The sequence below is a fragment of the Triturus cristatus genome, chromosome 1_2, assembly GCF_964204655.1.
Source record: "Triturus cristatus chromosome 1_2, aTriCri1.1, whole genome shotgun sequence".
Lineage (NCBI taxonomy): Eukaryota > Metazoa > Chordata > Amphibia > Caudata > Salamandridae > Triturus > Triturus cristatus.
Window position 1 is genome coordinate 352,639,659 of NC_140580.1, and position 13,538 is coordinate 352,653,196.

At 43.2% G+C, this 13,538-nt stretch overlaps 1 protein-coding gene across 2 annotated transcripts in view; it reads left to right on the forward strand.

Annotated features, from left to right (window-relative positions):
* Nucleotides 1-13,538, forward strand: part of P3H1 (prolyl 3-hydroxylase 1) — a 165,871-nt gene that overhangs the window by 41,458 nt on the left and 110,875 nt on the right. For both annotated transcript variants that reach the window (XM_085604201.1, XM_085604192.1), the window contains exon 2: nucleotides 3,579-3,731. In XM_085604201.1, the coding sequence (XP_085460327.1) occupies nucleotides 3,579-3,731 (153 nt within the window). The remainder of the gene's footprint in view (nucleotides 1-3,578; nucleotides 3,732-13,538) is intronic.

Consider the following 13,538-nt stretch of genomic DNA (forward strand, 5'->3'; position numbering starts at 1 on the left):
GTAGCCGCAGCTGACTAGAAGAATAGGCTACCCTCTCATACAAGAACACGCAGCACATGTTGGTTCACTACAAACTGGGTACTTTATTACTCATTACATACACAATCACATAACATTACGATATAACACATAACCTGCAAAGAAAAGTGAAAGATTAAGTTGTACACTCTAATAAGAAAGGGTCGACATCACCTTAGTAGTATGTAGCCTGCACTCAGTGGTCATCTAGGTTCCCTTCTCGTCTGTGCCTCGGCTCGCCTGGAAGTCACACCTCCGCAGTCACGGATACATGTCTGCACCACTATGCGCTGTTCTCTTCACCCTTCTCCAAGTCACTGGGACCTCTTCCTTCTCGGCTACTCTCTCCTCTCTGGCTATTCTGCTAGGAGAGTATCTGTCTCTCGGTTCTGTTCCGCCTTCAAGATGGCGTCTGTCTTCCCTGGAATAAGTAGTAGCTTTACTGCTAACGGCTAGATGCCGCCTACGGACTGAACATGTAACTGCCTCAGACTTTCACTAATATAGAGGTGCGTTTCTTCATGGAAAATTCCGGCCCGTAACCTGCCGCCTACCAAATTCTTGTACCTCCCCGTACCAAGGACACGTTCCCAGCCGGCCGGCCTGATGTAGTGTCTTCGGCATGAAGAAAAATACAATCCTTCGATAAGGGCCGGCCTGAACCGGTTCTCTCCAAGCGAATAACACCTCATAACTAAAACATTACATTTGACCTAGAAGCATCCCAAGCTGCCGGAGCAGAAAGAAAGATGGAGTCTCTCCCGTTTGAGGCCTACCAGGCCTGAATTCAGCACAGCTCCATGAAATACCCTCACTACAGGACAGGTTATCCCTAATACTAACGAATCTATCCCCTAGGCTATGTGTGCAAGCCCTGATCTATGGGGAAGAGCACAGAATCATGTCGAAGTGCCTAGTAAATAGGCTCCATTCACTACTCTAACCCTTAGACTTGAATGGTAAGAGACTGAAGTCACATTCCATCATTGTTCCTCACAAGAAGGCCGGGAAAATCGAGCAGAACACACATATGACCCATGTTTCCTCTTTGTGCCCATTTTTCTTCGCACCAGAGCAGGCGTAGAAGCTCTTTCTCATTTCTGGTTCCTACGTGCAGTACTCCAAAAGTAAAAGATCCTGCCCATGTGAGTGTAGGGTGAACAGTGTACCTGTGAGAGTGCAGAGTGCAGCACATTAAAGCCAGACCCATTGCGAATGCCACTGTTTGCGATGGTCTATTTTTCAAGTTACTTTTTGAGAACCTGTCTTGTTTCATAGTTTGTCTGTGGCTCAGCTTCAGGTCTTTTCACAGTTAGATAAAAACAAAACCAGGCACGTTCTGTAAGAATCTATCTTTATTGGTGATGCAAAACAAATTCAAAGCACATTAGAGTGCTTGATTTCAGTAGGAGGCTTACAGATGCAAAGACCTCTAGATGCTTATAAACATGAATGAATGAATGAATTTATAAAGCACGACAGTCGCTCCAAATGCAGCATCCTGACGCTGAGCGGGAAATAATAAAGTTCATAGCGGACAAGGTAAACATGCACATAAGCAAGGGTCCCTATATCAGGGAATGGTATAAAGAGTCGAGAGCTGAAAAGATCCAAGTTTTCAGATATTTCTTGAAGAGTATTTCTGAGTTGATGAATCTGAGATGTCTGGGGAGTTGATACCAAGCCCTAGTCTCGAGGACAGCAAGAGATTTGCCACCTTTAGTCTTGCACCTAAAGGTTGGGGGTTCAAGCAGATTGGCCGAGGAAGATCTGAGAGTTTGGGGGGTAGTAGTGAGTAAACCTGGAAGCTAGATATTTCAGAACTGACACACTAAAGGCTCTAAATGTAATCAGCAAGATCTTGAATAAGACCCTTTAATGTATTGGCAGCCAATGAAGGGCTTTAAGAGCAGCTGAAGCCGAAGAGCATCTGGCCACCATGATACCAGATCATGTTTTCCCTACAAGCGTAATCTTTGTCTTATCTGTATTGCATTTGAGGTGGTTAGCTTGCATCCACTGAATAACCTCGTTTGGGCAAAGCTTGAAGTTGCACTGAGTCCGTTGATTCTTTGTCTTGGACTAATAGCTGCATGCCATCTGCATATGAAGATGTTTCGATACCAAAGGATGATCTCGGCGAGATGATTGGGACCATGCAGATAATAAAAAGTGCAGGGCTAAGAGAAGAGCCCTGCGGTATACCTGAAGTGATGGTCTTTTCAGTTGATAGAAATGGTCCTAGTGTTAGTTTGCCTGCGATCTGCAAAGAAAGATTTCAACATAAGGGCTATCTTGGGTTATACAGATCAGTAAGTGTCCTATTCAATATACTTTATTCAGTGGAGAATTTACAATTTGTTTTTTTAAATTTTAATGTCGGAGTAGGCAAATATTAAGTAGTTGTAAGGGACATGCAAGGGATGTACAGCTCGCGTAAGCATACACTTCTTGAATTAACCAGCGACTTGCATCAAGTATTTTTTTATGGTATGGGCCTTCTCAAGATCTAAGCAACCCTCTTTTCCCTCACTGCTCCCTAGATTTGATCATTGGAAGCATCACTTTTAGTCGCACGCTACAGATGGGCATAAAAAAAGGACTATAAAAGGCATCATTTCAGTGTGTCTGGTGTTTGGAAAAAGAGTGAACCTATGTCTAAGAAAAGGATCTATTTGTATAGAGGAATCATTGTTTCAAGCTTAAACCAGTATGTACTTAGTTGTGCATTAAAAGAAGCAGAGGGAGTCCTTTGTTGAAAATCAGTGCATAAAGCTTCTTTTAACTTTTTGTCTGAGAGCCAATTTCTGACATGCAAAAGCACAAACACGGACGGAGTTCCTGGTAAAAGGGTTGTTTAGATCTTAAGAAGGCCCATGACATAAAAAAGTACTTGATGTAAGTTGGTACTGAGTTCAAGAAGTAGATTCAATGGCTCCTACGGAATTTTGAGATTTTATTTTATACATGTACATCCATGCACAATTTCAGCTTTCCTTTCTGAGGTATAGAGGAACTTCTTTCCTATCTAGCGTGGTAAAATTTAGTTTACAAAAAATAATTTGCTTTGATGCTTACACTCGAATCAAGTAAAGTCATCGTTTCGTTACGCCCCAGATAAGGATGTGATTATACTAGTAGCACAATGAAAGTTGTAAATGTAAGGGTTAACTGTCTTCTGTCATCTGCTGAATTACTGTAATTTGTGAAATAGTTTTCCCATTTTGTTAGACTAATGAAAGAAATCAATCCTGTTTTTGTATACATATTGATTTTTATCATCAGGAAATTATTACTAATCAAACTACATGTATGCACACATTTACTATTAACAGAATTAAATTAGAGGAGCACATGGAAAATAAAGTTTGCAGAGTATTATTAGAACAGCGCTTAAATAAAATAATAAAATATTGGACCCAACAACAAGGTTCCGTTAATCATGGTTGCCTTTACCCAGTGCTGAGGCTTGTGTTAGGTATATCATTGTTGCATGCTTATTTTTAAGTTCATCACTGACATACTTGAATTTTTTTTCTTTTTTGTAAATCTCCTTTTAGATTAACATGCTGGATAAAGCTGTTGCTGCTGCACACACCTTCTATGTTGCAAACCCTGACCACATGGAGATGAGGCAGAATCTAGAATATTATAAATTGATGGCTGGCATCAAAGATTCTGACTTCAAGGACCTGGAAGCTAAACCCCACATGGTAAGTAGGTATTTCCTGATTGATCATGATTTCCCATCAAGAGCAGCTGTGCCACTACGACCATGGCCTTTAGTGGTCTGTCATCTAGGTGTGAGACCTAGTTTAGTGGCCGTGTTGCTGATTTGGAGCCCAGAAACCTAGGCACCAGTCCTTGGTTATGCACTTTCAGTCCAATTGAAAACATTTACAAAGCATTAAAACCTAAAAGGTGCCACTCACTGAATAAAGATAAGATCAGTAGATGTTTGGAACAGAGGTAGACGGTAAAATAGTTTAATTTGTCTACAAAAATGTATTTAATCTTCCATTTTCTTGCTTTCTTCTAATAGTGGTTTCTGTTGTTGAACCCCGGGGACAATAAATCTGTTCCCTCCTGCTTAAAATCTGAAACCGCTGGAAGAGCTTTTTCTTATCTGAGGGCTCTAGGTTGTACATAAGCTTGTCTGCATCACATCCTGGTCATTGCAATATAGCCTCAGCCCGACATCACATAGTGCATTGTCCTCTGTGCAAAAACATATATACAGTTTTTTTCTGTTGAAATAAAATTGATCTCTATACGATTTTCCAATCCCCCTTGGAGCGAAGTCTGTGCTAGTTAAAATAACTAAAATTAAAAAAAGTCTACTTTTCGAATTTTCCATCATACACAATTGCAGAGAGGGGACATTGCTTAGCACTACATTGAAGGTGTTGTATTATATCCAGCTAAATGAGTTATCGCACACTGTTCAGTTGGATAGTAAACACTGAAACTGGTAAAAGAGAGCTCTGCTTTGTAGCCCCGAATGTTGGCAGTAATTCTCTTGTTGTCCAGATTGATTGAACATGCCTCTGAAGCCTGTTCTACCAGAAATGTTCTCAAGCAATAGTTTTGAGCTCTAGTTGAGTTGGAAGACACTGCAAGTGAGGTGTCTTCCACAGTATATTTTCATCTAGGGCTTTGAATTTTTAGATCTTTTAAATATTTGTTAATCCTGTGATACAAAGCAAATTTTTATCATGTTCAGGGTATATTGGGTGTACTGAAAAGTAGGTGTTTTCACATACAAGATTTTCAGTACATGCTCCAGAATTAAAATTTTGTGACATGCTTTAAGGTGAAAATAAATCCCACAATGTGACGCTCACTTTTGTATGTTTGTGTCTATATGTACATATCTATATTTATAACTGAAGATATAAATATACACACATATATTTAGAAATTTTAGATTGTGTATCTACTTACCTATTTATTTAGAAGAGGTAAGCGTACATTTATGTACTTGTCTAGTTTGTTTTTTTGAAATTCTTTGAGGTTTTTTAGAAATTCTATGAGGATTTTACGTTTGTGGAAAACATACTGTTTAAATCGTGTATACAAAGCTTTCAAATTCAAGAATTTTATGTGCGTAGTTATTCTACTTGCATTTAATTGTAATCAAAATAATGTTTGCCATTTTAAAAACATTTCTTTCTAAAGTACTAAACTATATTTACTGTATGTGTTCCGTAAAACCAATCCTTCGTGTATTAGAAAAAATTAGGCAGGGTGCTCATAGTGAACTCAGAGGCCAAAGGATTGGACCGAACCTGTGAAAGGCCTGTGGTAGGTTGGCACACTACATTTCTAGTTAGTGTTTATTAAGAAGAACATTGAATACTAATGATTGTTTACCTCAGATTATGATTTGTGTTTTCCACACAACATGTGTAGACAGTATACTTTTTATGATAGTTAAAACCGTCAACATAAAATTTTAGAAAACGAACGGCCGAGTGCTATAGAAGCAGATGCATGTTTTTGATTACCAGACAGTAATGGGTCATGGTCAGTCACATGTTAAATAGTTTGTTCTTGTTGCTCTCGTGCCTGGTGAAGATGCTTGAAAAACACATCAAATGTCAGTTATCATTGTTTCCTGAATCTTTCATCATTCTGAACCTCTCACAATTTGACTTATGGATAGCTCATAGCAGTAAATCCACCCTTCTGTTGGTTTTAGAACATCTTAACCTCCTTTTGGATAATAAAGGTAGGGCTGCCCTAATCCTTATTGATCTATAAGCGGCCTTCAACACCGTACCCCATAAGATTCCCATCTGTTGTCTAACTGAGATTAGTGTTGAAGGCCTACACTTGCCTGGATTTCTTCTTTTCTTACTAACAGGCATCAGGCAGTTAGTCTTCCACCTTTTTACTCTGACCCAGTTCCACTGAACTACAGGGAACCACAGGGGTCATCTTTGAGCTCTATGCTCTTTAATATTTATATGGCCCCCCTGGCAAGTCTCATTAGTAGCTTTAAAGTGTTGTCTTAACGCAGTTCATAATTGTTTCATTGACTAACGACAACCACTCGACAACAACTCTAGCCTACAAATATTTAAGCATTTCCTAGTATCTGTAGCCCCCTGGATGAATGTGAACCACCTGAAATTTAAGCATGGATTGACCATGGAAGTCTGCCAGAACTTGGCTTACCCCTTCTCCTTTGAAAGAGGTCAGAATGCTTGGATTGCTTTGGATTATTAATAACTCTCCGCAAGATTCAAGACTTCTCACCTCTTCCTGCAAATAAAGCTGTTTTCCACGCCCTGATAACTTCCATATTTGACTATGCAAACTCACTCTTTTGAAGTCTGCCTAATAAGCTTTCTAGGAAAATTTGTTAGTCCAGAACCTGGCTGTCAGATTATTTCTCAATCTTCCTAGGCAGTACTCTGTTTCCTCAAGATAAATGGATTTCCAGTGCCTTCCGTTAGGAAAAGGGATCCAGTTCAAAACCTTGATGAATTTATAGACCTGTATATAATTTGGGTTCTTATAGCCTCCTAATACGGTTTTAATTTCTATTTTCCTGCCAGACCCCTGTGATCCGCAAAATCTTTTTTGCATTCTTCCTCCCTTATTTTGCCAACCCTATAGAAGAGGCTGTTCTGCAGCTGTTGTAAGAGCCAAACTATGACACAAACTGCCTCCCTCAATCCGCACATCAGCAGCTCTCTCACTATTCCTGAAAAGTCTAAAAACCTTTTTTTTTTCCAACAATGGATTCTGTATATTTTTTTTGTACTCTGTAGCTTTATCTCTTCACTTACTCCACCTTGCTCCTCGTTGCACTTTCAGAGCCACTCGTGCATAGAAGATCTTTGAGCATCATGTCGAGTTCTATAAATCATACTTAACATTACATGCCGAAAACCAAAGTCATGTGTACTTATTTAACAGATTAATTAAGATAGGTATTTCTATGAAAGCTTATATAATTTGTTGAGAGATTTCTGTAAAGCATGACACTGACGTCTGGAATGTTATCTACCTCTCACCATTATACTTCTCAATCTCGCCTTTATTTATAATCTGTTATCTTCTCTCCTTCTTCCTCTGGATCCTTCCACTCTATCAACTGTCGTTATTCTCCCCCATCTCCACCATTACCCTCCCCTCAGGACTGACGTACTCCTCCTTAACACTATTGTTCCCCCACTCCCACAGGTCTCACTGTCTCCTTCGCTGCTGATGTTGCTGTCCTTCTCTCTTCACAGTCACTAATGTTCCATGTTTCTGATGTTGTTGATGTCCTCCCTTTCCCAATATTGCTGTCCCTCCCTTCTTGCCGCTTGCGTCATCCTCGTCGCCGCTCCGATCACTGTTGGTCTCTACCTTCTGTCATCTTCTCCACTTTTGCCTTGTCCTCCTCTTGCTAATTTTATCGTCCTTGTTCTCTGACATCAGCCTCTTGCCTTTACATTATCCGAAACGCTCACCATTGTCATCATCCTTCTCTGCCACACTCGCAAATGCTACTGTCCTTCCGTTACTACTTGTATAGTCCTTTCCTTCGCTAATCTCCGACTCTCTCCCCATCATAATTTCTCCATCACCCACCATTTCTCTGTTTTCGTCCTCATCCTCTTTCCATTATCATCCTCTCTACCATTCATTGCTATTCTCTCCTCTCTATTGTCATCCTTGCTTGCTGTCCTTTATCAAAACTGCCTTCTCACCATTGTCATCTTTGCCTTCTCTCCATTGTCTTCATCTTCTAACCATTGTCGTCCTTGCTCTCTCTCCACTGTCCTTCTATCCCATGGCACCCTCGTACTGTCATCTCACTCTTCATCTTTTTCCCTCTCCATATAACCCCCAACTCCACTGACAGCCTCTTCCTCTCTCATCCTTTCATGCTCCATCGTGCTCCTCTTTCTGTCCCTTTATTAACTTGTTTCCCTAACAAGTTCTCTCTAGTCCACTTGTTATAACTTGAACCTACTTCTCCTTGGCCAACATATCTGGTCTATGTGAAGCTTTTGATGATATCAAATGGCATCTTGTCTTTATGAAGATCTCAAGTAGTGTCATTTCGGGTAGGTGTAGTTTCACTTCTGTTTTACATTTCCATACTAGGAGATTTGTTTATCCCCTTTATAAATGCAGGCTGGCAAGTACCCAGTACAGAGCAGTATTTGTTGTACCCCTCGCCCCTGGCATGGTGCTAATCAACTCCTTCTCGGTGTGTAGCACACTTCGTTTGCAAACATGTAAACACATTTTAGAAGATTGATTCGAAAAATTCTTAGATGTTTATTGAGGATCTTTTCCACGGTTTAACAATTGCTACCCCTCCTATTCTTTCTCAGTCACTCACTCAATTCAATTCAATAAGCTTTATTCGGTAAGTATAAAACCACCATAAAAGCACATTTAAAAAGGAAACATTGTTTAAAAAGACCAGTGCAAATCATTACATTAATTGATTACAGCTATAAATACAATTTTAAAACAGCATACTTTTCCTTGCCTGAATTGATCTCAAAATATGTCGCTGCATAAAAACAAATATCAGATTCTCACATTGTAAACAATAAACTCATAGCAGCTTTTGTAGTTAAAGTGCAATATTTTTTAACCCCTTGTATGCCCATGACGAGCTGGACTCGTCATGGAGCACAGTCGCGCTGTGCCCATGACGAGTCCAGCTCATCATGAGGCATACCCTAGGGAATCCCTCTGGTGCGGGCACCAGAGGGATGCCCTTTCTGCACAAATAGCCTCTGGAGCTGGGGAAGAGCTTCCCCAGCACCCGAGGCCCCCCCCCCCCCCCCCCCTTTCACTGTAATGACGATCGGCGCGCACGTCGCACCGACGTCATTACAGTGAAAGTGAAACTGAAATGAGCCAAGAGGCTCATTTCAGGTTTCACTTTGTACGTGCTCAGGGGGCTATCTCAGCCCCATGAGCACGTAGAAAGACGGGAGAGGTATCGTTGGAAAGGGGAGAATCTCCCCTTTCCAATGGTACCCCTCCCCAGTGGATCCCTGCTTGGGGATCGCCACTGGAGGGCGATCCCCAAGCAGGGATCCACCCACTAGACACCAGGGAGGGGGGAGCGGCCCCTTGGGCAAGGGCCTTTGCTCCCCCCTGTGTAATTTTGGGAATTTTAGTCTTTTTGCCCCCCCTGGGGGGTAAAAAGCCCCCAATCTGCCCCCCCGGGGGGGTAAAAAGCCCACTAGACACCAGGGAAGTTGCGTAAAAAAAAAAATAGGGGTGGGGGCTGCCCAAAACGGGCAGGCCCATGCCCCCCCCCAATTACTACAGTCTTTCTGCCCCCCCGGGGGGCAGATGGGGCATTGGCCCCTAATCTGCCCCTCCGGGGGGGGCAGAAAGCCCACTAAACACCAGGGATTAGTTTTTAGTTTTATTTTTAGGGTGGGGGCTGCCTGCAACGGGCAAGCCAATGCCCCCACCCACCACCATTACAGCCTTTCTGCTGGGGCATCGGCCCCCAATCTGCCCCCCGGGGGGGGGGGGGGGCAAAAAGCACAGTAGACAACAGGGAATTGTAAAAAAAAGAAAACTAGGGGTGGGGGCTGCCCAAAGCGGGCAGGCCCATGCCCCCACCCCCCCCCCAATTACTACAGTCTTTCTGCACCCCCCAGGGGGCAGATGGGGCATTGGCCCCTAATCTGCCCCTTCGGGGGGGCAGAAAGCCCATTAAACACCAGGGATTCGGTTTTAGTTTTATTTTTAGGGTGGGGGCTGCCCGCAACGGGCACGCCAATGCCCCCACCCACCCGCCACCATTACAGCCTTTCTGCCCCCCCTGGGGGGCAGATGGGGCATCGGCCCCCAATCTGCCCCCCCGGGGGGCCAAAAAGCCCACTAGACACCAGGGAATTGCTAAAAAAAAAAAAATAGGGGTGGGGGCTGCCAACCCCACCCCCCCAATTATTACAGTCTTTCTGCCCCCCCCCGGGGGCAGATGGGGCATTGGCCCCTAATCTGCCCCATTCGGGGGGGGGGGGCAGAAAGCCCACTAAACACCAGGGATTTTTTTTCGCAATTGTTTTTAGGGTGTGGGCTGCCCGAAACGGGCACGCCAATGCCCCCACTCTCCCCCCCACAAAAATGTCAGTCTTTCTGCCCCCCAGGAGGCAGATGGGAGCTGTAGCCCCCAATCTGGCCCCCCCTGGGGGCGCAGAATGCCCACTAGAAACCTTGGATTTTTTTGTTTTATTAGTGTAGGGGTAGGGGCTCCCCAAAATGGGCATGACAATACCCCACCCCACCCCCAGAGAAATTCCAGTCTTTCTGCCCCCCCTGGAGGGCAGATGGTGGCAGTGGCCCCTGATCTGCCCCCTGGCAGAAAGCCCAGTAGGCGCCAGCGAGTATGCAGGCTTTTTTTATGCGTGGGGGTGGGGGCTGCCCAAAATGGTCATACCAATGCCCCCACCCCCACAAAAAATAGCCACAGTCTTTCTGCCCCTTTAGGGGCATATCAGGATGAAACCCCCTTCCCCGATTCCCCCCCAGGGCGGCAGAAAGCCCACTGGGCTCCGATTTTTTTTTTTTTTTTTTTTTTTTTTTTTTTAGCAATGTGCATACCTGTGGATTTTGGGCCCTAGCGCAGTTGGCACGTAGGCAAACCTAGCAAAACTGTACATTCTTTAAAACTAGACACCGAGGGGAATCCTGGATGGGGTGACTTCACTGGCTCTCACCAGGTTCTGTTACCCAGAATCCATTGCAAACCTAAAAATGTGTTCAAAATAACACATTTTCCACACATTTCTATGTCGGAAAGTTCTGGAATCTGCGTGGGTCCACAAAATTCCACCAACCCTGCGTTCCCCAAAGTCTTCAGAGAAAAATGGTACCTCACTTGCGTGGGTAGGCATAGTGCCCGCATAAGGCAAGGACCCAAAACCTATTGAGGAGACATCAAAATTACCTATCACAAAACAACCTGGTTTTGCAAAGGGGGTCCTATGAGTTTTTGGCCCCGGACTTGGCGGCCACCTAGGGAAACCTACCAAACCCACACATTTCTGAAAACTAGACACCCGGGGGATTCCAGGGAGGTATGGTTTGCGTGGATCCCCCAACGTTTCCTTACCCAGAATGCCCTGCAAACCTCATATTTAGCTGAAAAAAATCACCTTTTTCACACATTTTTGTGTGGGAAAGTTGTGGCATCACCGGGCTGACACAAATTTCCTACTACCCAGCGTTCCCCCGGGTCTGCCGATAAAAACGGTGCCTCACTCGTGTGGGAGGCCCAAGTACCCGCGACAGGCAAGGGCCCAAAACGAATTGAGGCGACATGAAAATTGCCTACCTCAAAACGACCTGGTTTTGCAAGGGGGGTCACCTGGGTTTTTGGCCCGGTGCTCAGCGGCCACCTAGGGGAACCTACCAAACCCACACATTTCTGAAGACTAGACACCCGGGGGATTCCAGGGAGGTATGGCTTGCGTGGATCCCCCAACGTTTCCTTACCCAGAATGCCCTGCAAACCTCAAATTTAGCTGAAAACATCACCTTTTTCACATATTTTTGTGTGGGAAAGTTGAGGCATCACCGGGCTGACACAAATTTCCTACCACCCAGCGTTCCCCCGGGTCTCCCGATAAAAACGGTGCCTCACTCTTGTGGGAGGCCCAAGTACCCGCGACAGGCAAGGGCCCAAAACGTATTGAGGCGACATGAAAATTGCCTACCTCAAAACGACCTGGTTTTGCAAGGGGGGTCACCTGGGTTTTTGGCCCCGTGCTCGGCGGCCACCTAGGGGAACCTACCAAACCCACACATTTCTGAAAACTAGACACCCGGGGGATTCCAGGGAGGTATGGCTTGCGTGGATCCCCCAACGTTTCCTTACCCAGAATGCCTTGCAAACCTCAAATTTAGCTGAAAAAATCACCTTTTTCACACATTTTTGTGTGGGAAAGTTGAGGCATCACCGGGCTGACACAAATTTCCTACCACCCAGGAGTATAATAGATTAAGAAGAAGCTATGCTCCTCATTTAGGTCAGTATCCTGTGTTTGAAAAACGTGTTGTTTGTTGGAAAAGGAGAATTGAGTATATCTGTAATGAGGATGTACAGAAGAGAAAACAAAAGGAGAGTGATGTGATTGCAAGCAAAAAGAAAAAGGACAATGTTGAAGAGGTTGTTGGTTGTCATTTTGAAAATAGCTCTGGTGTCAACTGCTACGCTAATGTAGTGCTGAATCTTGTATTTTATCTTGAAAGTTTGCAAGAGCAGATAATACTAAATTATGAAAAAAGATTTTGTTCTCTGCTGAGTTTCCTTTATGAGAAGTTGAGTAATGATAAAACTAAAATAGAAAGTGCTTCTGATGTTAGAAATCTTTTAGATGTATGTTCTGGATGTACACAGTTTACACAAAATGTCCAGCAAGATGCACAGGTTTTCTTAATGTATATGCTTATGGTACTGGAAGATGAAGGGGTAGAAATAGAAAATATGTTTGGTCTCTCTTATAAATGGGAACATTGTTGTGAAAACTGTATGAACACATGCAGCACTAATGTTGATTCTGAAAGGTTCATACATTTAACATTACCAGAGAGTAAATCAGTGACTTTTAGTAAATTAGTTAAAGATGCAAATCACAACATGGAATGTTCTCAATGTAAATCAGAAATGTTATCAACGTTATTTTTAAAGAAATATGGACAGTATATAATTTTAATGATGCAACGTTGTAGAGCTGATGGAACAAAATTGGACACTTTAATAAAGTGTCCAATTTTGCCATTTTAGACCTGACATTCATCCTTTCTTGTGACCATTTACCATTACTAGAAAAAGTTATCCCTAGATAACAGAACTTGTCCACTGTTTGTATTCTCTGTCCGTCTACAAAAAAGGGTTTGGTTCTCATGGGCCGTAGGGCACAAACCATGGCATATGTTTTAGTCTTATTGATCTGTAACTTTCTACCCTTAATTAAACCAACAAACTTATCTATTAGCCTCTGTAGGCCCAGAGGTGTTCTCGATAAAAGTACGGCATCGTTTGCATAAAGCAAGACCGGCACATCTAGTCCTTCCGCCTGGGGTGCATCAGACTTTACCAATTTAAGTGTTGCATCCACTTCATTAATAAAAAGTGTAAAAAGCAGTGGAGCAAGGACGCACCCCTGCTGGATGCCTAATTTAACCTTAAATTTGGGAGTACACTCACCCCTTTGTCCAAACCTCACTGATGTTACTAATTTTTCATAAAGCCTAGCCAGAAAGAAAACAATAGGAGCTGGAGCGCCAAGGTCTAGTAAAATCGGCCATTACATGGCATGGTCCACTAAATCAAATGCGCTGCTAAGGTCAGCGAAGCATAGGAAGAGGGACCCTTGCTTAGCACGTGTATATTTTCCTATTATTAGATCCAAGTTAATACACTGTTCAAGGGTCCCCCATCCTTTCCTAAAACCATATTGTGATTGAGTTAAAATCTCATTTTCCTCCACCCACTCCTCTAGCCTGACAAGTAGGACCCTGCTCATAATTTTAAT